The following is a 27,811-nucleotide window of genomic DNA, read 5'->3' as shown; positions in this document are numbered from 1 at the left end:
AATATAAAAATACCAGCAATTAAGTTCTAAACAGGTCAGGTGCAGACGTGTGAAATGTCTAATGTGTGAAATGTTTTAATGTGAAAACATTAAAGTGTTTATTGTAGTGCAGGATTAATTTTATTGTTCTATGTGCAGAAAGGGGGAGGAGTTGTTGATCAGAACTAAAGTGAGTTTTAACAGAGTTTTTATCAAGTCTTGAAGCAAAAAATAAAAAGTCAGCATTTACTGATTGATGGCTGAGTACAGATAAAGATACAATTGTTGGTTTGTTTTGGCTTTTTCATTTTTAATAAAAAATGTTTGATTATGTTGAGGCTTTATAATTAAAGTAGATAAGCAGACTGCTTCAAGGTGAGTTTCTCTTTAGGTTGTTTTTCTTCTGATTGATCTTAGAGCTGTTGGACCTGTCGTCTTTGTAAACTTTAATCTGGTAAATCAGGTCTCTCTTGTAAATGAGTCCTCGAGGCTCAATGGCATTTACCTGTCTAAATAAAGTTTGAATGAATGAAAAAAATCAGTTACAGAGCAACAGCTCAAGAAGTTTTATGCAATTTTATATTTTTCTAATGACACACGGCACTGGGGTTTGAAGTCATTAACCATGTGACTCAGGTGTGTTCAGGTGTCTTAATGTTTTTATAAAATCATAGGCAGAACTTGTTTAATACTCTCCCACAAAGCGTAGACAGATGAAGAACTTGAGAGCTCACAGGTGTCTTGGTGGTCCCTCTCATCATTTTCCTTCCTGCACAGTCACTCCGTTTGTTACAACAGTCTGCTCTTGGTAGATTTACACGTGTTCCATTTCTAGATGATGAATTTGATAGAAGTCTTGGAGATGTTTAGAGCCTTAGAAATATTTTTGTATCTTTTCATTTGTCTTTTCTTTAGCTGAATCATTGTGGTTTATTTAAAGGGATGAATATTTATACAGCCACTTATTTTACATGATATGTTTTTATTTAATGTGTATTACTTTATGAAATGTCTCATCAATGAAGAAGTTTAAATTTTTCTTTTTGTTTTTGTAAATAAAGCCAGTGTACTTTGGTTGATTTATAATTGCAATAAAAGCATAACACATCCTATGCCTTTAACCACAAACTGTCAATGGAATGATTTCTTAAAACGTTAATGCCATTAATTAAAAGTACTAGCATAAAAAACACAAACGAGGGTTATTACAGTAAATAAAGGCATGTATTTATGAACTCTGGTCATCCCATTTGCACTAATAGGCTTTTGAATTGTCTGTGATCCTCCTCAGACACACGTTAGATCATTTCAACTCCACGTTATATTAGGAAAGAACTGGACGGAGTCTCCCCCAGTCCGTCTGCAACTCCTTAGATTTTGTGGAACTTTCTGGAAGGTGTTTATTGGAGTCAATTTTGGAAATTGAGCAGCCATTTTGACTTTTGATGGCAGCAGCAGTAAAGGCTGTCATCGCTGTGGCAAAAGCACTGATTGGTTTTGTGCCTTCCAAAGACTTGGGCTGTTCGTGTGTGTGTGTGTGTGTGTGTGTGTGTGTGGGGGGGGGGGGGGGGTCACATGTCTGGGAGAAATAATTACTGCGGTGCAATTCTTTCACGGACATATTTAGTCATGAACTTTTCCAGAGGGAAATAAACCAAAGTTAAAGAATAAATCTGGGGAAAATAACATTTTACTGATTTTCTTTTTTATTGTTCAAGTTTGGTTCGTACAAAATCAACAATAAGACAGATCTGATGAGGGCGGACCTTTATGAAACAACGTTTACTCGGGGCTTATTGATTACTCTTCACTTATCATTGCTCACAGTTACCGTTAGCAAGTGATGTGTGCGTTCCTGTTGTGCAGACACAATGAAAGTGTGTGGGCACATCTGTAATGGGCTTTTGACTGAGGAGACCCTGTGGTAGGTCATTAAAGTTTACATAACCGTCGCCTTAGTAGAAGGCAGATAAGCTTTTTCTCCGTCTCTTCCTCCCCGTCTCAACACTGAGTCAGAAAACAAACCACTAAAATATCAAGTGGGGAGATCCCTCTAGAACAAAATTCCACATTGACTAATGACTTTAGCGGGTATTGGGGATAGAGGTAAGGAAAACTAAAGATGATGGAGGGAGAACAGTGAGAAGAGAGGAAACAGTGCTGAGGTAAGGAGAGTGGGTGAAAGAAGAGAAACACAACTTAGAAGGGGGACTCAAACTGTGTGGGGGAATGGGGATATGTATGAACTCTCCTCGCCAAGGGATCTCCTTCCATGACTAAGTCCAAATGACTAAATCCAGGAAGGTTAATACCCTATCCTGATTCATGCTCAATAATCCAGGTAGAAAAATCCAACAAAGTCAATTCAGGTCCTCTGGACGGTTTCTTTTTGTTTAAACGTTTCGTCTTTCATCCTAAAGACGATCAATTCAAGGAACCACAACAAACTCAGTCTTATAAATAGCACCTTCTCATGGTGGATCAACAAGTTTGATGGTGCTCAGATGGTTTCTGTAGTCCGCCTTCTCGCCCGCCAACTTGTTTGAAGCAGTCATGGCCAAAGTGGTTCAAAACATCAACGCTCATGTGCAATAATCCAGGTAGAAATATCCAAACAAAGTTAAGTCAGGTCCTCTGGATGGTTTCTTTTTGTTGAAACATTTCATCTTCCATCCAAAAGACTTCTTCAGTCCGAGCATGAGGCTCCGCCGACTTAAATGAGAGGACAGAAACCACCTGAGCACCAGCAAACTGGTTGTGAACTACTGATGAAGTCTTTTGGATGAAAGACGAAACATTTCAACAACATGAAACCGTCCAGAGGACCTGACTTAACTTTGTTGGGTACCTCATATTATTGTTTTGCATTTGTCATTTGCATTTGATGTTGATTGTTGTGTTGTTTGTGCTTCTCGTAATTAAGATTTGCCTACTTTTTGGAGATATGTTTGGGCTGCCCATCATGGAAGCTGGGTAAGTACAAGGGGGGACTTTTTGTGGAGATTACTGCTTGTTTTAGAAGGAATGCAATTTTTTTGTCTGCTTTTGAGGTAAGTTCTCTCTTATAAGTAGGTTTTAGTTAAACTAACTGTTTATTTCTCAAGTTTTGGCTCAATTTCCAGTACAATTATTACTTACTTAACGTTTATGCTGCCTTTGTCTCTCCTTTCCTGCGAATTATTATGACCCCTTCACATCTCCTGGACTCAAGTTGGAAATGTAACCCCCAGTTTTAATTGTTTTATATACTTGTTTAGATAAATCTTTTTAAAAATGCTGATTTGGAGCAGCAATCTCAAAGTTGTTGTTTATTTGTTTCTGACTAAAGTTATTCACTTTTGCAAATGCAAAGTTATGTTACTTGGTGGAGAAATGGTGCAAAGATTGCACAATTGTTGCTTTAATGATTGTTTCTTTCAAGCAAGACTGAACCTTCGTTTTGGTTTTTGTGGAGGGCTGTGCTTCCAAAAGGTCCATACAGATTTCAAAGAATGGTTTCCCACAACTCTGAACAATTTTATCCATCATATGGCGTGGTTTTGATGTTTTATATTTTAATGTCTAAGGTCCCCTTCACAGAGAACCTCATGATGACGTGAAAAAAAACGATATTAGCCAGCAAGGTTGTGCAGGATTTAAGTGGTCTTAAGTGGCATATCAAGAACTAATTGGGCTTCCCTTTCTACCAGATACACCATGAAGGTTTTGAGTGAGCACAAAACTTCCTGGCTTGGCTTCTACATGGAGAATTTTAAGTAGGATTACACATGGTGGCATATTGCCTAGGCTAGAATCATGACCACACATGGTGGTAGCATCATGCTAGTGAGGCGTGAGCTTCTAGTGTACAGCTACATCGTGATGCAGTCCGATGGATTCATGCCAGTGCAGGGCCTAGGTGCCATTGTCTTGGCAACATATACTGTAGAGTGACGTATAGAGTGTGGGGTAGGTGCAGGAGAGTGACTTGAGGATGAGTAAAAAAACATGGTAAACCTATTTTGTAAGTACTGAGCGTAGCAGCATAATTGCCTTCATACTGAAGGAGGAATAGCACGAAGACCTATTTAAGTTGCATTCGATTAGTAATTTTGTCAAAAATAAACACAACAAACAGCTTGTCAAATTACATGTTACAATGCAGTGAAAGAATACCCCTCAACCTTTTTTATCTAGATTTCTGTGGTTGCAGTTAAATAAATTATCATTATTATCAGTCATTGTGCAAACTTGATGTGTGTCTTTCTGACACCCACACAGGGAGAAAGCACACAGACAAATAAAATGAATAGGAGCTCTAAATATTGGCTGTCACAGTAACCAAGGTAATTTTCATAGAAGAGAGGACTACCAAAAGTCGATGATTGAGAAGGTTAGCTATCCAAACAGGCCAGTAAGGGAAGACGGGACAGCCAGGGAGTGAAGGAAAGTGAGAAAAAGAGATATTGCACATATGATGGTTGTGATTCATTCCTTTACTTGTGGCAAGCACCAAAGAACAGGCAATGGAAACTTCAGCAAATGTAAATACGCTTTGGTTAAAAAATATAGTGGTCTAATGCGCACCACATGTGGCTTGCTGGCAGGTCTTGCTCTATTTTGACAGGAAGAAATTCTAAGAAAGCACAAGTGAGGAAGAAAAAGATGTGGAGACGTGAAAACGCTGTGAACACATTCTGATAAGGTTTCACTGCACTTTACCTTGAGCCTTTTCCACGAACACCACCTTGGACTCAGGGAGGAAGTTGAGGCCAGTGAGAAGCATCATTTTGCCTCCAGTGGCAGGGTAACTGTTCACGCTCTGCTTCTCCACCAAGGGAAGCTCTTGAGCTGAGCGCTGAGCTACAGACAGAGACACGCACACACATAAACATACGCACCTTTCAACGCCGAGTGCAAATTCACATGAACACGCTCGCTGATCACAATCTGCTTCAAAAAGAACGTGGCCATGACACAATCAGTGAAACAGCAGCTTTTGATTATGAAAGCAGGCTTATCAAATTTATTATGATGATTTCATGACTCCTAGTTATAAGCCTCTCAGCCAACAGCTGCTTTAAAAATGACATTAAACAAGAAATAAGACTGAAAAAAAACAAGTTCATGGTCAGATCTTTGGTCATTGTTTCCATCATGCAGCCTGCAGCCAACCACCTGTCTCTGCTTTTGTTGAACTGAGGCAACCTGGTCACCTTTGACCATTGAAAATGGTATCAGGACTTAGAGCCAGACATTTACAATGAATACTTATCACACAGTTAGTGATTCCATCCAACAATGTACATTTATGAGATTTTTAACAGGATAAAAAATAGTTTTGATGAACCAGCTCTGGTTAACTTTGACTTCCAAACTAAGACTATAACGCCAGCTTCGTCTTGCTTTCATTATAATTTCCTTGGGTGCATATAGCATCACACTTTTGCACAAAAGTAAAAGAATAAAGAATCAGGAGTTTCTTTCAATGAACCCATTCAGACATGCCAACAACCAGGGCTGGCAAAAGGCCGTTTGTGGAATCCGTGCTAAAAATGAGCTTTTACCACAATAACTTGTGCCTTCAGTCTTAAATTTTGAATTCAAGAAAGACAACACATGTTTAACATCATATATAGTCCATCTATTGCCAAGTCTAACCACTTTTATTATGTAAACTTTATTTTCTCCAGAAGTATTGAATTTAGTCCAGCAGGTAATAAAGTGGTAGCTTGTTTTATTAGATTACAACAATAGGTTTCATTTTTAAGTTCAAGTTGAAAGCCAAGAAAAAAAAGATGGATTTTGTGTTTGTTAATGTCTCACACTTACAGCATTCAATGGGGTTTGAAGCAACCTGTAGCGACACCGTCCTGTCGTTGGGCTGGTTGATGTGGATGCGAAACACCAACCTCACACGAGTGTTTTTCCGTCCAATGTCTGTTTCTCCTTTACGTAGCTCAATGTCTGAATTGCGCAGCTTCAGGATTCCAGCACAATCAATTCTAGGATTAGGAAAATAAACAAAAACACTGTTTATTGTGTTATAAAATGACCCAAATTTATAAACAACACAACCTACCTAACAAGCCCCTCGCCCCCCCAACAGAACGTCCAATTAAAACCCCTTTTTTGTAAGACAATATGAACCCTTCTTTGTCCTTTCAGACCATTCACTAAATGCATTTTGGGTTTAAACTGCTGTTAATCATTGCCACGTGTAGCCTTCCCTAAGCTGTCTTTCTTTATTTATTTCATTTTACAATTTGGGAGGTATACGGCTAAAGTTTCTTTCCTTCTATTTGGTAGAAAAGGGGGAAAAACGTGCATGCACGGTCCTTCACGAATTTAAATAAAACTAGTGTGGCTGATAAAAGTGAGTGAAAACAAATGGGATTTGGTTTGGCATTTAAGTCATTTTACATGGTAAAGTTTTGGGCACTTGTCCTGGAATATATCAATGTTTTTTCTTTATTCATTTCTTAACTTTGATATTTTAGAACAATGACTAAACATGGAGGACGGCAAAAAGGAGGGAACCCTTCACATAATACATGTATGTGGTTGCTTAACTGTTTGATGCGATCAAGTGATTTCTCTTACTAGGGGGAGCGGTGGCACAGAGGTTAGAGAAGGTGGGCCTGTGATCGGAAGGACGCCGATTCAACTCCCTGTACTGACAACATCAAAACGTAGGTGGGAAAGGTGAAACACCCACACCTGCCTCCACCCTCATTTGCTCCACTCTGAGCAAGACCCTTACCCCCCACCATCTGCTCCCCCGGGCACCCTAGATGGATCTCTGCTCCACACAGAGGGCTGTGGTAGCTCGGTGGTCTGTGGTTGCGTCATGAAGGGCATTTGGTGTAAAAACACTCCCCAGGTCTGTGTGCGAGTTAGTTCGCTGAGGCGACCCCTGAAGAAGGGAGCAGCCGAAAGAAAAAAGTGATTTATCTTACTCTCTCTGAGAATTCTGCACCTATGCACTTGGCTCCAGCTGTCTTTGGTTTAAAGTATTGTTTCTCCAGACTTGCTGTTTCAGCTCCTTCCACACATCCACAACAAGATTGAGAGCATCTTAGGAACACATTTTTCAGTTTTTCACCCTCCTAAGATGGCATTAATCTGTCCTCCAGCTCTAATGTTAAAAATCTTGGTGTTATTTTTGATCAGGACATGTCTTTTATCCCCCACATTAAAAACGTTACTAGAACTGTCTTCTTCCACCTGAGTAATATCAAAAAGATTAGAAACATCTCATCTAAAAATGATGCAGAAAAACTGGTCCATGCATTTTTCACGTCTAGACTGGACTATTGCAATGGTTTATTATCTGGGTGTTCAAATACGTCTTTAAAAAATCTTCAGTTGATCCAAAATGCTGCTGCCAGAGTCTTAACTGGAGTTAATGGGAGAGATCATATTTCTCCAGTTTTAGCTTCTCTCCATTGGCTCCCTGTCAAATCCAGAATTGAATTCTAAATCTTACTTCTAACCTACAAAGCTCTCAACAACCTAGCTCCATCTTATATTTGAGATCTTATTATTCCATATTTTCCTAACAGAGCACTTTGCTCTCAGACTGCAGGCTTACTCGCGGTTCCTAGCGTTTCCAAAAGCAGAATGGGAGGAAGATCTTTCAGTTATCAGGCTCCTCTCTTGTGAAATCAACTTCCAGTTTCTGTCCATGAGGCTGACACATTGTCCAGTTTTAAAACTAGGATCAAGACTTTCCTTTTTGATAAATCCTATAGTTAGGGTCGGCTTGTTATGCTGCTTTAAGTTTAGACTACTAGAGGACAAACTGACCTCATTTCCTTAAATGAATTGTTAAAACTGAATAGTTTTCATTTGATACTATTTCTGTCTTAACACGTGATTCTTGACCTGCCATTGTGTATCTATTCCTCCTTCCTGTTCCTACCAAACCCAGCCGGTCAAAGCAGATGGCCACTTGTCCTGAGCTGGTTCTGCTGGAGGTTTCTTCCTCATGAGGGAGTTTTTTCTTTCCACTGTCGCCTTCATGTTTGCTCAAGATGAAGTTAAACTCAAAGCAGTCTGCTCCTCAGATAAATAATGTTAAATTATTATTTTTATGTATGAATGTTTCTGTTCAGTGCCCTGCGACGACTTCTGTCGTGACTTGGCGCTGTATAAATAAAATGAATTGAATTGAATCAGGAATGCCACTTCAGAATAGTCCAATATTTGTTTTTTTTAACCATTCTTGGGTGTTTTTCACTGTGAGCTTTAGGTCATTATCCTGTCAGACAAACCATGTCCAGCACCTTAACCAAACCTTTTGACACTGGGCAGCACATGTCCCTTAAGAATGCCTTGGTATTCTTGAGATAGTCTTGGTAGTCTCAGTGCCCTGCAACTTCCGTTGTTACTGGCACTGAATCAATAAACTGAATTGAATTGAATTGAAATGTAATTGCACCATGCACAGATTCAGGACACCCTGTGCCAGATGAAGCAAAGCAGCCCCAGAAGAGAACCAAGCTTCCTCCATGATGCACTGTAGGTACAGGGTTCTTTTCTTTGTATCATTTTTGACTCCATAAACAGAACTGATAGGACTTGTCGCCATAAAAAAACCCTCCAGCTTTGTTTCATCTCTCCGAAGGACATTCTCCCAGAAGGGTTAAATTACTGTATGGATTTTATGAGGTAGTTTGGGTTCAGTTAAATTATTTGTATAAGATGAGTTTAATTTAAAAATAAGAGAAGGAAAAAAAGTGAGTGCAGTTTTGATTTTCTTCATCTCACACAGAAAGTAAATGAGACCTCTTATCAAGGTGGCTGTTTTATATCTCACTGGAGAGACAGTTAAGATTTTGTTTTCATCTTTGTCTGTTAAGATCATCAAAGGAAATAAGAAGGGAACCTTCACTCCTCTGCTTTAAATCAGCACTAACGACAAAGATGAGGAAAAAAAACACTTCCTTTTCGGGAGAGGTTTAAAAAGAAAACCTTAGAAGACACTCTGCTTCAGAAATGTAAGCAGTCCCCGTGAATGAATACGACACAATAAAAAGAACGTTGTGGTTGTGTTGGGAATGTGACGGTAGAGCAAGATAAACGATAAAACCATTCATACACTCGGGGCTGTTTATGTATCATTTAAATATCTCTGTAAACTCATTGGAACAAAACTAAAATGTCAAAGTATTAAATAAAAGCGTAAAGTATTGTATGACCTTATGTAATGCTCGGAGACTAACATAGAGTTCTGGGCCCAAGTCCAAGAACTTGGTCTGAAAGAAACCCCAGGACAGAGACTACGAGTTCAGCCCCTCAGATCACTACCAGTCTGGAGAGAGGCTGAGGAGGACAAGCTCGCTGCCTCAGGCTAAGAAATTAATGAGTTCAACACATTTTAATGATGAAACACAAATAAATTAGAGTTAACATATTATTTTTTGTTTTATTCTAAGCACCTACTATTCAACCCGGAGATTCAAACAAATGTGCTCACTGGTTCAGTTGAATTATCTAAAACAGGATGACTTCACAATAAGAGTTTGTTTTACTTTCCACACTTTTTTAGGCTTTCTAAGGGTTCAAGTGTTCTTTAATAAACTAACTCAGGGTTCTTAAAGCAATAGCACACATCTTTCTAAATGGGATTCTGTGAAAAGGTTACTAACAATTATATTACATATGGTAGAAAGATTTTTGAATGGTCCCAGTTTGGAGAAATAAAGTTTATATCCAAAAGGACTGATGATATATTACTGGTTTAGACTAAAGTGGATTGCAGCCATTTTCAAACTATAATCTCAAACTTTTCATAGCAGCTCATATGAATGCTATTTACAATCCTTTACGTCACCACCAGTTTCATAGTAAACAATTATCTCTGTTGAATTATTTGGTTATTTGGAGACTCAAATAGTGGCAGCAGCAGCTGCTAGCTGTAGCACATCCAGTACAAACTGGGAGCTTCCATCAGGAAAATCAAAATATTGTTGCAGAAGTAACCAAACTGTGAAAATGGCTGATGCATTGTGATATTTAAACTAGTATTCATTTAAACTGATAATACAGTCTGGAGATTTAAGCTGTTTTAAGACAGAATAAATCCAGTTTGGTCTCAGTTCCACTCTGACTAGCCATAATCCCATCAATCTGACTTGAATTTGAATCTTTTCAAATTGAAATAATTCAAAAAGCAAGCTACGACTGGTGATAAATGTTTATTAATAGTTATTAACCCCTCTACAGATCCATTTCTTTATGTTAAGACATAGCTATACCAGTAATATTTTTACAAGAACTGTTTTAGATTTAAATAACTTTGGTTAAAAAAAAGACACAAACTGTATTTTCAAGCTACTGCTGAATCTTTTTGGAGTTTTCATTTTCAATTTTTTTACATTGGGGCAGCTGTGGCTGAGTGGTTAGAGTTGGAGGTTTGATTCCACCAGCAGTCACATGCCGAAGTGTCCCTGGGCAAGACACTGAACGCCTTATTGCCTCTGATGTGTGTCCCATCAGTGTATGAATGTGATCTAAAGCTCTGATTAGTCTTTGTAAAGTTATAGTAGAGTGCTGTATGAATGGTTAAATGAGAGCACAGATTGTATTGTAAAGAGCGTTGAGTGTTTTGATAAGATAGAAAATTGCTGTAAGTACAGTCCATTTATATCTATTCAATTCTATTCAGTTTATTTATATAGCGCCAAATCACAACAAAGTTGTCTCAGGGCACTTTACAGGAACATTCACACACATAAAAGCCAATTAGTAAAGTTCTCTATCTAAGGAATCCAGCAGACAAGATGAATCTTGGCTTCATTGCAGTCTCCCATCCTGAGCAAGCACAGTGGCAACAGTGGAAAGGAAAAACTCAGAAAATGTCAGAGGCTACAATAAAAATATAAATTGTTATTAATTTTTAGCAGTTGCTCATAATCGTTGTTTGTCTCGCTGGTATTTTGGTCAGTCTGAATGTGACAATAACATTATACTGGTGGACCAATATGTTGCGTCTGTAAAGTCATGCCATCTAATCAGTCATTATGACCCATGAACTGTATGAACACAACAAAACAAATTCCCTCAAACTCTGAAGTTTGTAAGGGTGAAAGGTCAAATGTATGTTGCATTTCATCAAATATCCTGTCACAAGCCTGCTACAAAATATAAAAATATCATTTGTGTACACTTGAAAACTTCTGAAAAAGAAACAAAAACAGATAAAAAGTCAACACGTGGAGGATCAGAGCACTCACATAGCCCTCATGTTGTTTTCAGGCAGCAGAGGGATCTCCAGGATTTTGGTGTTGGACTGCATGACTTCATGGCTGGCGGTGGAGACGGTTTTGCCTGTGATACGGTGGACCTGGTAGAAGGCATGTGGTCGCAGGAGGCGATCGTCTGCGGTCCCAATGAACAGCTGCAGGGTGAGTGGCTCGCTTTCCATGTAACCATAAAGCTAGCAGGAGAACAAAGAAACCCAGGTGAGAGGCAACATCAAGGTTTTAAGACCCTCAGCCAAGGCAGCCTCTCATTTAGGAAATAGAGATTAAATAAGAATCAGCTAGTGATACTCAAATGCGTTAAAGGGCTGTGCAAATAGTCTGGTTGTTTTTTTTATTTATTTCAATAGTATTTGTCGTTTAACTTAGTTTTCATCCCTTACAAACAAATTTAATTCACTTTTGTGAATCTGAATATATGTGAAAGTAGAAGTCTCTGGAGTGATGAAGTCAAACTGAAACTTCTAAAACTGACTCACCGCCTGATAAAGCCATAGATAAGCTCAAAAAAAAAAAAAAAAAGCAAATTATCAAATTAAATGTTATACTGGGAAACACTTCTGCGTGTTTACAGGTTGTGTTCACAGAAGAAAATGGTAACTGGGAAAGTGGGAAATTTTTTTTACTCAATTGTGATCTGGGTGGTTAAGATTTGGAATTAGTTCAGGAGGGGATTTAACTGTACAGAGTTACTGTTTTTGGCACCTGTGTCAAATAATCACGTTTACTCCCTCAGTAGCTGATGCAGCTTTTGATGCATGGGACCTGAAGGGAGTGCATTCACTGTGTGACCTCTATATTGACAATAAACTTGCCTCTTGAGCAGCTGGTACAGAAGTTTAATATCCACAAGTCCCAGTTTTTCAGTGCTTACGCCCTCAGTAGCTGATACAGCTTTTGACACCTGGATCTTGGGAGGGGAGTACATTCACTGTGTGACCTCTATGTTGCTGGTAGTTTTGCCTCTTTTGAGCAGCTGGTACAGAAGTCTAATATCCACAAGTCACAGTTTTTTACATATCTGCAGCTGAGACATTTTGTCAGGTCTAATTCTGATTGTTTTTCTTTGTACCCCTCTAAGTATTTTATGGCTGAGATTTTGGAATGCAGATTTGATACCAAGAGGACCCTCAGCAAGATCTATACATTGCTCATACCATGAGACCAGTTTGGACTCCCAAAATGGGAAACGGACCTGAAGGAATCCATATCAGACTCAATCTGGAGAAAGATCATTAAGAACAGAGGACCAGATTTACCTTTTTTAGGTTTTACCACCTGGATTATTGAGCATGCATCAGGATATCATTAAGAACATTTACTTTACTTCAGTCTGTCTGAGACATGATGTAATTCAATTAAAGTTGGTGCACCAGCTGCACTGGTCCAACGACAAGCTGTCCTAGATCAAAGCCGACCTGGACCCCGCATGTAATCAGTGTAAAGCAACTCCAGCTACACTTCTGCATTCATTCTGGACCTGTCCCAAACTGCAGACCTTTTGGAAATCTATTTTTGACACCTTCTCTGAAATATGTGACAAAACTGTACACCCATCACCACTCATCTCACTGTTCAGGGTGGTCCCTGTGGAGACGTCCTTCAGCAAGTGCGAGGAGGATGTGATTGATTTTGGTTCTCTCCTGGCCAGAAGACTGGTTTTGTGCAGCTGAAAGGATCCACACACCCCAGCATATGTTCACTGGATAAGAGAGGTGATGTATCATATTCATTTGGAAAAAAAATCAGATATACCTGAAGGGTTCTGTTAAAAGATTTTGGGACACTTGTCAGCCTTTTATGTTGTATGTAGAAAACTTGTCAATACCTGTTTAGTTTATTTATGTGTCTGTGATTTATCTGGTGTGGGAGTTTTTTTTTAATTATTTTTTTTTTTTGTACTTTGTGTTCTCCTTTGTGTTTGTATGTTCAAAATAATCAAAAATCAATAAAAATAATTTGATTAAAACACCATTTTTTATGCTAGATGTTTAAATTAACATAATCCTATGTTAAGAAGAGACAGAATTTAAATAATTCTGGTCAAATCTTGAAAATATTGTTACACACTGTCTCATGCTAAATTGTGAGATCTTACAAGATGTGTCAAAGCTCAGAATATGTGTAAAGGATGACTTTCACCATAAATGATAACTTCACATCTGATACTTTTACTGTTAGCTATTTTGTGTTGGGTCAAGTCATTTATCTTTCATCTTGAAGTGACTAGTATGGTAGATGCACGTCCAATGAATGTTTACAGTTTCAATTATATCAGTTCAGTAGTATGTGAAGTATTTTACCAAAGGACAGATATTGTTGCATCACTCTTAGCTACACACACAAAATTATAGCTCAAAATCTGTAAAACTGACAGAGTTAGAGCCACATTTGGAGGTAAATAATATCTATACATGTTGCCAAAGTCTCAAAATGCCATACAAAATTAGCTTAGTCAGTCATTCTACACACATAAACCCCAAATATAACAGTTAATAATAATTTTTAAAAAAGCATACTTAATGAAGTGCAACAAGCATCATGGTCCAGCACCTTTGCCTTTGGCCCATTATGAACATGCATTACGATTTTCATTAAGGCTCAGAAACTGTGTCCCACTGTGATGAAAGTGACTCCTGTATCAGAGCTGCAACTTCAAACAACTACCACTTCCTCTATAAAACCTTCATCTGCTACTGCTAAACTAATAAAAATATCAAATCTTAACAAAAAGTGTAGAAAAACTTCATGGCTATGCACAGTTTAAAAAATACAATCATTCAGGAGGTCAGTTGAACTGTAAAAAAAACTTATAAGTGGCCGTTAGAGGTATGAGGCAAATGCAAATCTTAGATTCTGACAATGTTTTAGAGAATCATAGTTAGAAAAAGTTACTTTGTTGCAATGACTCCAAAATTTGAATACATATTTTTTTTTTTTCCCTTCAAGTTGTGTAATGTTTTAAAAGACAGATCGTACTTAGGAATATCTAAAAAAAAAAAGATTTCGATAACGAAGTGGTTTTGGGTAAAACTGAGTCGTAAAATATCAGAGGTAACACTTTCTGTCTTCAGCGCAAAGTTTGTCGTATATTTGTCATATATAAGTTAGCAATAGGATTGGATGGTTGTGTAGACTTAAAAATCTCTCCCAACCAAAATGCCATAAAGAAACTACAAAATCTATGTGGTTTATCACACCTGAAAATGGAGGAGAATAACCGGTCAGCTGGGACCTCCACTGATCCACAGAGGTGGCTACCAGACCACTGGTGACTTCTGCTGTGGGAGATCAGTTACTCAAGAGCCAGGGCTCACTCCCACAAATTGGTCAATTACTCCAGCATACACTAGCACATTACTTTAGACCAATTTTCTCTGGGCTTCCCATCGAGTAAAAACACTGGTAAAAATGGAATAACCCCACACCCCCCAGTTGTTTATCTAAGAGACTGACTCATACAAGAAAATGCAGACCACATGTAGCCTATGACACAATCTGATTAATGGGTTTATAATTATCTTTGAGAGGGCAAGCAGGGATGGGGTTGCAACGAAGCGTAACGACTGGGGAGCTGTCACTGATGGTCTTAGGAAATTAGCACTACAAAACCATAGACACGTAATGCCTCTAGGTTGAGAAAAAAATTGTCTGGATGATAAAAACTGTCTGCTGTCTGACATGAAGATACAATGTTTACTGTCCATATTTAAAGACACATATTTTAAAAATGAGGCAAGTCAGAATTCAGTTTGCTCTTTTTACCCAGGTACAATATAGTAAATTTGAGAAATAATCATCTTGCATTAAAATGAAGTATGGCCAGTCACTTAAGTCAAGTATATATCCATATGCTTCAATAATCTAAGAAACAGTAGTTTTCTGATGTTGCTTTTTGATTCAGATATAAAGGAGGGCATTGGGAGTGGTAAAGCTGAAGCTGTCAATCATCTACACTTCCAACAAATTCTCCATTCAGCTTGCACTAGTGTCTCTAGCAGCTGTCTCATACCATGAGCTAGTCACACATGCTAGTCATCAGTGAGCTAGGCCGAGGTCAGGAGCTTCTTGAAGTCTTGGCATCCCTAGAGGCCACTTCATCTATGTGGTGATCTCACCAGCAGACCCTGCTTCCCTTGTTATATTTTACTTATAGTGTCACCAGAAGTAATTAGCCATAGACACACATGCTACCAGTTACTTGTGCATTGTCTTGAGGGAGGGCCATAATGGAAACACAAATTACAAATTTGGAACACCAAAGTGTTGAAATGCATGACGTTACCTTTTGATTTAATAAAACTCAGGGAGCTAACTACAAAGTTGTGTCGTCTGTCGCTTTTGTCTCGGTAGATTATTTTAAATTTGGTTTCCCTGTGACCTCCAACCATTACCTCAGCTGCCACATGGCTGTATAGAGGCCCACAAGACAGAGTAGAGTTGGGAAGACTAGGTATGGCAATAATGGGGTGGCTTATCTCTTCTCTCGTCTTGTGGTTAAGTGCAGTGATGTTGGTATAGTCCCTCAAAACCTCATGACCTCATGGGAGAGAGGAAGTGATTAATGAGGTCAGGTATTCCTCTTGGTGACAATACCCACCAGCATGTGAAGGTGGTCTAGTACCTCTGAATGGACTCCCTCAATTTTTTTTGCACATGTGCTCCTTGACCCCCTCAGTCTATACTTCTGCTAAGCTCCCTGAGTCAATTACACACCGCAAAACCTTCCTTTTTATCCATCCATCCATCCATTTTCTTTACCCGCTTATTCCATTTTGGTCACGGGGGTCGCTGGTGCCCATGTCCAGCAATCATTGTGCGAGGGGCGGGGTACACCCTGGACAGGTCGCAAGTCCATCACAGGGCCACATAGAGACAAACGAGACAAACAACCATTCACTCTCTCACTCACACCTAGGGACAATTTAGAGTTACCAATCAGCCTAACATGCATGTTTTTGGTCTGTGGGAGGAAACCGGAGTACCCGGAGAAAACCCACACATGCACGGAGAGAACATGCAAACTCCACCCAGAAAGGCCCCTGGACCGGGGTTTGAACCAAGGACCTGCTCGCTGAGAGGCAGCAGCTCTACCAGTTGCGCCACCACGCTGCCCCTTCCTTTTTAATCAAGTATAAAGAACGAAACTTGATGAGAACTGTTAGTGATTAAGTACAGGGTTAGTTCCAATGAACAACACTTCACATACACACCTGTGACCTAAGAGTTTTTTTTTTTTTTTTTTTGTATCTGATGGTGATTGGGAGAATGGATTAAACAAACCACCAGTTTTGACCAGATGATATATTCTTCCTTCAGCAGCAATCTGGCACATGCATTGCATTTTTAATTTGAGATCATCTAAAACAAATTGAAATTCTAACTTTTTGATCTGCAGTTGTGTCTGACTACCAACTTTAGGTACAGTATCAACTCAAGATCCATTTATGATCCAATAATGGACAATTTACTAGTGGTAGCTAAGGCAATGCATTTAGGTAGCTGCTGTATTAATTGCGTAATTTTAAATGTATTGCATGGGTCAGTTGGGATAATGGGAAGGGCGATAAAAAGTGAGAAAAAGGTACCAAAATGAAAACTACTATAACTAAAACATATAAGTAGCAGTTCTCTGTAGCAGATTATTATTATTTTTTTTTTACTAAATATGACATTTTAAATGCTGCCTGCACCTGGCCTCAATGGTTCAGATGAAGTATTTGCACATGTTACGTTTAATAATGACTCGTGGTAAATTAACTGTGTCTGTCCTGGCTGGAAATTGATTGTGAATACGCTCTACAGGCCTGCTGTGGGCTGCCTCCTCTCCCTCTGGAGTGATTTCTTTCACCACTGCCTGGAGAAATGTCAGGACTCACATAAGTCCACGTGGCGCAGAGAATTGTGAAGATGAGTGCTGAAAACTAAAGGGGTGGGAGATGGTCGGGGTGGGGAGTATGTTAACTGCTTTAAGGGGAGAAGAAGCAGACAAAAGCAAATTCAGCCATCCTCCAGTCGTCTTATCACCCTCCCTTTTATGTCAAGTGCTGACACATGTATGCTGCAAGTTTTTGCTGTATCCAGTAATGTAGATCCATCCAAGTTTTTTTCTCTTTCCAGACTTTACTCCATCATCATAGTTGTGTCTCCTGTACCTAATAATAAATATGCACGTCAACATATGCAATCCTTTAACTTGCTTCATTTCCATGAGCCCACATGTGCCTCATTTTATTAGCAACCAAAGTTCTATAGTCCCTAAAGTAGTTGTTGAAATGTATGATTTAGTGTTATGTCACTGAGGGCAGAATTTCAAGCACAAGCCCTTGTCTAGACTAGTGAGGGTCCAAAATCCATATTAAAATGGCTTTGTTACCAGCAGAACCTGCCATGAGCAATATCATCCAAACCTACATAGGGTTTTAGTAAGATGATGCATAGATGACTGCTGTGCCCATCCAATAACAACATTAAGCACTCGTGTCTTGCCTCATAAATCCATGGGCTGTCTGGTTATCACCTCAAACCAGTGAAAACGATGCACATCTCTCTCAACTTTTTCCATGTGTTATTAACCAGTAATTAGTGGTAGCCCAATACTACTGTAAGGGAAAGCATGCAAATGGAGAACCACAATTTGAGACGAAGCAGAAATACTCCTTTGGGCAATGAATAATAGCCCTGACTAAGCTCTAACAGCACTACAGGGTAAACTGAACCTTTTGAATATCAAACAAGAGGCAGCAGTAGATTTAATGAGCAATTAGCTGCTACTGTATAGTTTGCTGTAGATGGAGGTGGGCTTGTTCTTTGAGACATTACGCAGTCAGTAGGCACCGGATCCCAAGGTGAAACCACACATGTTAAAAGCCCAGCACAGTTGCTGAGGTCTTTCATGTTGCTATGGCAAAAACTTATGGCCAATTTGCTGCACATTACATATAGTTGCTGAACAGGAGAGATGGTTATTAAGTCATGCACATTTTAATAGGAATGATGGCTACATCCGTCTGAAATTACAAGTCTCTTGGTGCTTTAGATTTAATGAGAGAGTGTATGTATGAAAAGGAAGCCTATAGGCCAGTAATTATCCTATACATGAACGATAAGCAAAAGTACACACTGCACATAACACTTCACAGGTGTTGTTGAAGCTCCTACCAATGGCTTGGCAGAGTTTACCATGATACATGTAGAGGGGTGATTTTGAGTTCCTTTGCAATATGTTTGACTGAACCCATTTTTATACCATACCAAAATCTTCCTCCCAAAAGTTCTCAATAAGAAGTAGCATGCAATCAATGGTGGTAGTCCAAGGGAAAATAGACCAGGTTGAACACTTCATTATTGTATTGTCTGGAACAGTCTGAAAAGAGTCCCACAAACATCCATTCACTCATCCATTAGCTTTACCTGCTTCTTCCTTTCTGTGTCGTGGGGATCACTGGTGCCCATGTCCAGCTATCACTGTGTGAGAGGCGGGGGACGCTTGGACAGGTCGCAACACCATCACAGAGACACATAGAGAAAACAAGACAAACAGCCATTCACTCTCTCACTCACACCTAGGGACAATTTAGAGTTACCAGTCAGCCTAACATGCGTGTTTTTGGTCTGTGGGAGGAAACTGGAGTACCTGGAGAAAACTCACTCATGCATGGAGAGAACATGCAAACTTCACCCAGAAAGATCCTTGGACAGGATAAGATCTGGCAACCTTCTCGTTGAGAGGCAGCAGCTCTACCAACTGTGCCACCGTACTACGGCCCCTCAAACAAATTGAACCAATGTTGAGAAAGGTGGTTAAAATTGTTTCAAAAGGAAGGGGATGCACTGAGGGAAAGAGTATATGTTCAGAGTAAATAAGTGAGATTTAGATGGGAAAGAATTAAGAATTGGTGCAAGAAGCAGACTTGAGGTAACCCCTAAACGAGAGCTTTTCACTAGTGTGTGGCTGGTGACTTTCCATCCCACAATCCTTCTATCCTGTGTGGTGAACGGTGGCCTAGATATTCTGCTCCTCTTTAGAATAATGTCAGATGAAATTGGTGCAAAACATTTCTGTGGTTTCTAGAGAAATACCTGTTACCACAACAATGCTTTGTGTTTCTTGCAGGGTTTTTGGTTTGACTGTCTACTATTCAGTGCAGAAACAGTGCTTCCATTTATTCTCTATATCCCACTGTTTTTTCACCTGGTGTTACTTACCAGCACACGTGTCACCATCACTCATAGCACATGTGTCTGATCATGCGTGAGCTAAAATAACAATAGAGATGTGGTTGACTGGGGTTTGCCATGAGGGAGGCCTACTGGTGTGGGTTTGGGAGATGGTTGAAGAATGAACTGTTCACATGGAGTGACATCCTCAGGCTCCCAAGAGAAGGAAGAAAGAGGGAGTAAAGGGTGCATGGAAATGGAGGAGGTGGCATCTGATGTTCCCTAGTATTCTGACTTCATAGCAGTACTACTGCTGCACCACCCACCATGCTCAGACAAACGTAGGGCTACTCAGGTCTTAATCAGCAAGATCCAGAACATCTCTAAGCAGCAGCCAAGTTGAGTTCTAGCTGCCATGTGATTCTTACCCCTTTTTTCTTCATGCTCCAGTCTTTAGCAACACAATCACACACACATATACACACTTCCTTCAGCTGCTTCCTACACCCATGCCCCTGCATCATTATTGACGCATTCTCCTTGACTGCACCACTTCCAGCACCTGCCACTCATTACTACAGGGCACTGGGGACCCCTGCATGCCCTGTTTTTAAAGATAATAACACTATTTTATACCAAAGAAAAACAGAACAGGAACACAGAAAGTGATAAAGAGTAAAAGAAATAAATTTAAGAGAGAATTTTTGTACTTAAAATTCTTTTAAAACTCCTAAAGATACAACAGATGTTCTTCTTCTGGATTTATTAGTGTAACTTGTACTTTAGGATTGCCTAATCTCAAAAGATTTATTTTTTCTGCCCTTACTTGCAGTGGCTCCCAGTGTTGTAAAACCTTCAAAATCCTCCACCTGACTGCATATAAAATGTCACAGACATAAATTACCACCCACCAAGAAGAAATAGTAAAATGTGAGGCATGTGGAAAAGGTGTGAAGACATAGCAGCGTCATTATTTTTGTTTGTTACAGCTTTACTAACAATTGGAAGCATGTAAAGTAGAAATTCGATCTATCCACACAAAATAAGCATTAAACAAAGTAAGCATTCCTTGATGGACCGCAAATCTTCCATCCCTTTGCATGTCAAAGTTTTATACAAATATCTGTATAATATGTACTTGGAGTATGTGTTGTGAATGACTCAACTACTACTACATCAGGATTTAGCTCAATATCTGTAAAAGTGTATGTGTTATGGTCATTTTTTGTGTTAAAGTTGATAAACAGATCAACTTGAATCATGCTGATTTAAAAATACATATATTATCAGTTTTTGATGTACCTCTAATACTTACGTTTTTGGAAGTTTATTAAAAATTCTTCAGTGATTCATGGGATATTTTGCTAATAGACGGACGCCAAGGTCTTAAACAGAAACTCTTGAGAGATTTGTTAATACTCAAAGCACATTTTGGACTTGAATCTCAGTGACTACCCCACCGAGTCTGAGCACTATATCAGTAAAGCTGAGTTATAAACATCTCTGTGTTTACTAAGGTTCAGTAGTTGTAGTGGCCTTCTTGAATCAGGTTGACTCCAAAAGTTAATCATTTGCAGATATTTGTTCATTTAGTACTTTCTGGGAGTTTAAATAAAATTTGTCCAATGGTTCATGAGAAACTTTTCTAACAGACCAGCAAACAAAGACATGCACACTCACTCACAAATGTGCATGGGATTCCTCTGTGCGGTCACCTCGCTGCAGCAGACAGAGGCGATATAGAGAGTTTTCTTTTTTTTAATAAAAGGGAATAATGTGCCTTAGTTACAGAGGAAACATGCAGATCGAAAAGTCTGTTTGTAACACCATGTTGGCCAACAGCTGACATGTGCGTTTGACACCGAGTAGGCCAGGATGTGCTGACAACATCTGTTGACAAAACAGCTACAAGGTGACGCTAACGCAGTGCCAAGTGTGTGACGCGGCTGGACCACCGACCTTCTGCTCCGCTGCTCTATACAGACATTTCCTGAAGATACAAGGTAGACTTAGAGTGCATGACACTTATGAATTTAAATTGTTTAGTTCAACGTTCAACAAAACTTTTGTAAACACCCTTACGATTGGTTAAATAAATGCAGCCTTACATTGAATTAACTGCGTGAAAGTCAAATTTGCCCACGGCCTTAAAAGCGCAACGTTAAATCCCCACCTTGTGTAAACCCAGATGTCAGCGCAGGAGGTTGACTGTAGCAGAGAAAGAATCTCTGTCCAGTGCCGCTGGTGAGTCTGACGTGTCCGCTTTGAGTGTTCGCCAAGTACAATAGTGAGAGGCGATGGTGCTCTTGTAAACTAATTGAGTCAGCATGCACTGCAACTGGGCAGAGTGACCTTTTACTGGATTACAGCACACTGACTGTAAGCTTCAGGGAACATTAACAAATAAGCATCTGGTAAAATATAAAGCCTACTGTGTCAACATAATGTGCTGCTGCTGCTGCAGACGTTTATAGTGTTGTAATTTATCTACAGTAGTTTAATTTTAGGACACAAGAAACATGTGAAGTTCTGCAGAGATCTTGAATATTGTTTGTATGAATATGAAACATCATTTTGCACAGGTCATCTTGGCCTTTTTTCAAGTTCAGGCATCTTAAAGTGAGTTTTGTGAAAGAGAAAGGAACAAATAATTTATTGCATAGCAGTTTAAATAATCTCATTTTGAGTTTAGGTCCAACAGAACTAATGAGCTAATCGCTAGTTTGAACGCAGCTAAGACCACTGTAGTGGATTGCTCTATTAAAACATCACCAATCATTAAAATGTTATAGAAATTCAAGTAGTTTCTATTTTATAAATCTTTAAATGGTCATCTCTTTTATATTCCACAGTTGCTTATGTAAAATTACTAAATCACTTGCCATTTAAAATAGCGGCAGCAGCTAGTTGTAGCTTTATTGGTACAGTTTCGGCCATATCCAGCCAGTATTTTAGGAAATGTCTGCTGCAATGACCACGCAATGTAAAAATGAACAGTGGTGTAAAGGTTTATAAAATAACTTCAGCTGTTTCCCTGCTTTGACACACCTGATTTGAATGATATGATGATAAACAGGCTTCGGCAGAACTTGAGGACGTAATAAAATCATTGAATCATGTGCTGAAGCAGGGAAACAGCTAAAACATGCAGGATGGTGTTCCTCAGGGACCAGGGTTGGGAACCACTGCTCCAGAGGACCTGACTTAACTTTGTTGGATTTATAAAATAACAATTGTAAAAAAATAATAATAATACATTTTGAAAATGAGAATTGTTTTAAGCTGATAAATTTCACTTTGGAGGTTGGTCTACCCAAACTAACATTCTTAGCTTGTCAATATGGTAAGTGGACCAACTTCCAAAGAGAGTGAAGCTTTTGGTAAAAGTCCATTTTGGTCTTAAGTGATCAGTTCTGTCTGTCAAACTTTTTTCTTCACCCTGTAGCCATTTAAACAGCTATTTAATATATGAATTGTGCTATCCTCTTGACAGGCTTCACTTAAAATAATAATAATAATAATAATAGCTTAACGGTATCACAAGTTTAGACTAATAAAATGCACCATGACTTACACTGTGATCACATGCAGTCACTAACATTCATGGCATCAAAGTGGAAAATCTTCTGTTGCTCATACTGGATTTTCTTTTTTACATGTCTTACAGAGTTTATCAAACACAGAGCTACATTTGACATCTGGTGAACAGACAATGAGCCTTAAAGATGGCAGTGAAAGGATATAAGTTGCCTGAACATACTGTATTGTAGACATACCTGCACAACAGGGTGTCCTCCAGACAGCGCCTTCACGGCTCCTCGGCTTCCTTCTGTCTCATAATGAGCTCTGTGGTGGGACTTTGGCTGCACCTTGATCTGTAGGTTGTAAGGGCCGGAGCAAGATGGCAACTGCCAGTCGAGAGCTGGCAGAGATGGACTGCAGAGACAGGAAACAATGATTGTTGTCAGATGAAAAGAAAATCAGATGCAAGTTCTGCTTTTCATAAATGTATTTTTAACTTGATCAAAATGTTTGTAGAAAACGCCAAGTGCCTTTTTTAAGTAAATGCAACTAACCCTGACTGGAGCACTTTGGTGTAATCCAGCTGGCCTGGCCTGATCCTTTGGTATTTTATTGCAGTTTATCATCTAACCAATTGCAGGACAAAAATCTTTAGACTGAGGAGGTAATTAGGCAAAGGTGGAATATTCCCTTTGGGTAAGGAATAAGTTTTTTTTTTCTTCAATCAGAGAAGTTCATGTTCTGAGTATCTTGTTCATGAATGATTGGAGGATGGAGTGAGAGATAAACTGTCAGATTGGGGCACTGATTGTGGCTTAACTGTGGCTCACCACGTTAAAGAACAAGCTGGACTGAAAGGCAAAGTTCTTGGTTCACTGGTCCATCCATGTTCTAACCTTCATCTATATGAGGTATGGATCATGAAGAAAAGAAAAAGATCTGGAATGAGCTTCCTCTTTTCAGTGTCAGGGCTCAGTCTTCAAGAAAATATGATGAGCTCCATCATCCAGGAGTAGCTTTGCATAGAGCCTCCTCCATACTGAAAGGAGTCATATGAGGTGACTCAGTCATCTGATCAGGAAAACTCCTGGGCACCTCCCTTTAGAGGTTTTCCAGGCACCTCCCATTGAGCGGAGACCACAGGCAGATTCAGAACTTGATGGAAAATGTATGTATGCTCTGTGGCCTAGGAACCCCTTCAGATCCCTCAGGACGAGCTGAGATTGTAACTGGGGAGAGGAACGGCTAGGCTATCCAACCACCAAATGAGAGATGAACAAGTATCATTGTTTGGGAGCGGTGTGTTTCACAGCATACGTTGACAGGTAGGAACTGTCATGATGAGTTAGGAAAGGGACAGTGGGAGGAAAAACATTTGTAGGACACAAAAACAAATCTCAAGTTTACTGGCACTTTGATGCAAATTGATAGCTGTGAGATTTTCAAACACTGCCCCATTTGTTTTTAATGGGACAGACAAAGAAGCAGCACACCCATGTCTTCGAGTATGATATCTCAGAGCTGCAGCTGGCATCCCTCAACATCATTGTTCTCCAGATGGAGTCTCAGAGATTCCCACGTGAACGCTGAAGAGATATCTAAACCAAAACAAACATGTGCAGGACAATATTTCTCGGCACCGGATGCCTGGTAAACTCAAACCTCTGACCTGAAAGGTGGCATGACTGAAACCAATCTTTGGCATCGTTGTTAAACTTGTGGGCTGTTTGTTGACCCAAAACAAACTGGTTTCCCCCCACAGGGCTTTATCTGGCCAGTCAGCGAATGACATCACCTTAGCTACACAAAGAAAAAGATGGGCTAACGGCGCGACGAGCCAATGCAGTGAGCCGTCTGATTAACTAACAGACTGCTTCCCCTTCAGGCAGGCACATCACCATTACTTCCTGCTGCTCACTATCTTAATCAAACACTTGATTTCCAACAGGAAGGTGTGTTTTGGGATTGGACAGAAATTCCACGAAGCAATAAAAAAGAAAGAAATAAAAATGCTTACCTATTGTCAAAAAAATCTGAAGCATTTGAGTCAGAGTATACATCTGTGTGGGTTGGAATAGTAACAGTAGCTCACACATGCTGAGCAACTCTTTGGTGCAAATTTTGATTTATGGAATTGTTTGGATCTTCAAAGAAAGCTTGTTTTTCTGAGGAGCCTATGCCTTTGCTACTCTATTTATTGATATGATCTTCAAAGATAAAAATAAGCCTTATCCTTATAGGAAAATAACCAAAACAAAATCTGGACACAAAAATACAATAAAATAATAAGGCAAACTTATGCTAATTAAAACGTGTATATGGTTGGAATAAAACAGGTACATATAGACTGGGTTACAAATTCTATGTGAGAAGTAAATGAGAAGAGGCAAAACAGTTGTTTTATGCATGGGTGGGAACTTGAGCTTGATACGGTGGGGGTGGGGGGTCTTAGATGTTATATCTAGAAGTACTTCTAGCCAAAATATAAATAAAAGTTTGTTTAATGGAAAAAAACTGCAGATGGTAAATTTAACCATTGTCAGAATGAACAAGGGTGCTGTTTTATTTTATTTATTTGTTTATATATTTATTTTTACCACTGTGTCTACATATTTTGGACTTTGATACGGGATTATTAGATTTAAGGCAGTAATTCATGAGACTGATAGTGGCTAGATGGCAACATTAAAATCTCAAAAATGTCCCAAAATGTTTGCAGGAGATCAGTTTCCTCACCTGATTCATAAAGGCTTGCAGACTTAGACTCACTTGAGCATGCTCAAAAAAATAGCGCAACTTTTTTTTTCTCAAAATAGTCACAAACATTTTGCAATTGTCTCAAACTAGTCTCAAAACATTCTCGGTTTAGTTTCTGTAATTGCTAGAGCTGTACTTTGACACTTGTACAGGAAGATTAGTCAACAATAAAGACTAAAACCTGAGGTGACAAATTATAGTATACTTAATAAACTGTTCCAAATGTAATTGCTCATTTCAAAAGTAGTCTCTAGTGGAGTAAATCATAGGCAGTTGTTAAGGTTAGTACAAAGTACAAAGCAGGCGGATGTGGGCAACTAAATAATTTACATGGCCTAGAGTTTTTCATACACTGGGCACAAGAACAGATCGTGATGTTAAAGAGCACTATCCTCTCAAAACACATTTGCATGGCTCACAGGTCACAAACATTCCTAAATCAGTGAGGCAGAAATCAGAAACGTTTCTATTTTCTCCTACTTTTGAGTAGCAGCTAGTCTCCAACAGCAGCAGTCCAGTGAAATACAACCTTTAAGCTTTTTAAGCTTTTGACACAGCGGGACTTGGAGCAGCTCAACATACCTGAGGTAAGGCTTGGGTTTAGGCCAGGAGAACGGATGTTGGGGCACATCCAGAAACCCTCCACTGTAGTTCTCCTTCTTCAGTCCCAGGCATGAGGGATAATCCTCATGACAAATCTCCCCATCTGGTCCCAGATCCTCACCACCAGGTTCCACCTTCAAGCTCATGGAGTGGGTGAGGTCCAGCATGGTCTTCCGCGTCTTCATTGGAATTCCTTCCCCCATGTCTATCACCCCATCTGTGGTTAGGGCATTGATGGCGGCCACAATGGCAGAGTTGGTGTACTGGTTGGTGTTGGCGAGCCAGTTCTCATCAGTGACGCTGACTCTGGGGGAGCCGTGTGGAGAAGGGGTGGGTGACTGAATAGGTGAGCAGGGTGTCTGATGGTAGGAGGAGCCATTAAAACTGTACTTTCTCTTCCCCATGCCCCCGCTGTTCCCTCCACCACCTCCAGCGCAGGAGGGGGAATTTGGCCTAGATCCACGAGATTGGGCCAGCCAGGCCTCCTCTGCCACTGCTTCTATTTGAGGGGAAGTGGAGGGCGAATGGTGAGGGGAGCCTGCTGCTGGACCGACTGCATGTGGACATGACAGAAGTGAGGAAGAACCTCGGGGAGAAACACAGGGAGACTGCCAAGGGGAGTTCTGTGGTGAATTGTCATAGTTGTAGAAGCCAGACTCATACGATGAGGCATCTGAGTTACAGCTGCGTGAAGACATGCTGCTGGCAGGGCTTAGACAGCTGGGATCACGGTACCCATCAGCATTAGGCAGTGTCAGTGTGACAATGGAGTTGACACCTCGTTTGATGATGTGATCCTCACCGCTGCTCTCTTCCACCTCATTTTCTGGGTACTGGCTGTAGGCAGTGATCTCTATACGGGGGCTTTCCAGGGCTGGAGCACCGTTGGGTCTCAAGCCTTGTGGCAGGTAATAATCAGACACTGGATGGTTGTCATTTTGAAGGCCGTAGCCTGTATGGTGACAAGAGGAAACTGAGATGACTGGGCTAGACTGTAGGGTGTGGTACTGAGTGGGCAGACAGGGATTGCCCATACCAAGAGGAACGGCCAGGCTGACGTTCGGTGTGTAGTTGTACGCATCTGAAAAACAGAAGTTCAAAATATATAGTTAGCATTTGTAGCTGAAATCTACTTCTAATTATCCTTAATACTTGGGTGTCCAACAGTGGGGCAGGATCCAAAAATAAAAAAAATAAAACTGGTGAAAGCTCTTGGTCAATCTCAGGTTTTTTTTTTTTTTTTTTTTTTCTTTTAAATCAAAAAAAGTTTTTTTCCTTTTTTTTGTTTGTAATTTTACGGAGGGAGAAAATTGGTGCATTTTTCTTTAAAAAAAATAAAAATAAATTGTGATCTGAACCAGAGAAGATAATATGGTAGTACTGTATTTAAAAACTTAAGGCCCTTAAGGAGATTTTTTTTTAAGGCATTTAAATTTGATATTTTTAATTTCAGACTTTGATAACTTTAAAAGACTGACTAGTTTATGGTGGAAAAAAATATATATATACAAAGTATATATATATATATATATATATATATATAT

At 39.6% G+C, this 27,811-nt stretch overlaps 1 protein-coding gene across 1 annotated transcript in view; it reads right to left on the bottom strand.

Moving 5' to 3' along the window:
- The window catches only part of LOC119409551 (nuclear factor of activated T-cells, cytoplasmic 1), a 160,398-nt gene that overhangs the window by 129,227 nt on the left and 3,360 nt on the right, over positions 1-27,811 (bottom strand). The window contains exons 2-6 of the mRNA XM_037676449.1: positions 26,247-27,348; positions 23,162-23,321; positions 11,199-11,401; positions 5,791-5,963; positions 4,681-4,821 (exon numbers count right to left, since the gene is read on the bottom strand). Of these exons, the coding sequence (XP_037532377.1) occupies positions 4,681-4,821; positions 5,791-5,963; positions 11,199-11,401; positions 23,162-23,321; positions 26,247-27,348 (1,779 nt within the window). The remainder of the gene's footprint in view (positions 1-4,680; positions 4,822-5,790; positions 5,964-11,198; positions 11,402-23,161; positions 23,322-26,246; positions 27,349-27,811) is intronic.

Source organism: Nematolebias whitei, chromosome 5 (genome assembly GCF_014905685.2).
Source record: "Nematolebias whitei isolate Nwh7 chromosome 5, NemWhi1, whole genome shotgun sequence".
In the NCBI taxonomy this organism is placed as follows: Eukaryota; Metazoa; Chordata; class Actinopteri; order Cyprinodontiformes; family Rivulidae; genus Nematolebias; species Nematolebias whitei.
Note: the sequence above shows the minus strand (reverse complement) of the source record. Positions and strands in the feature narration are given on the sequence as shown.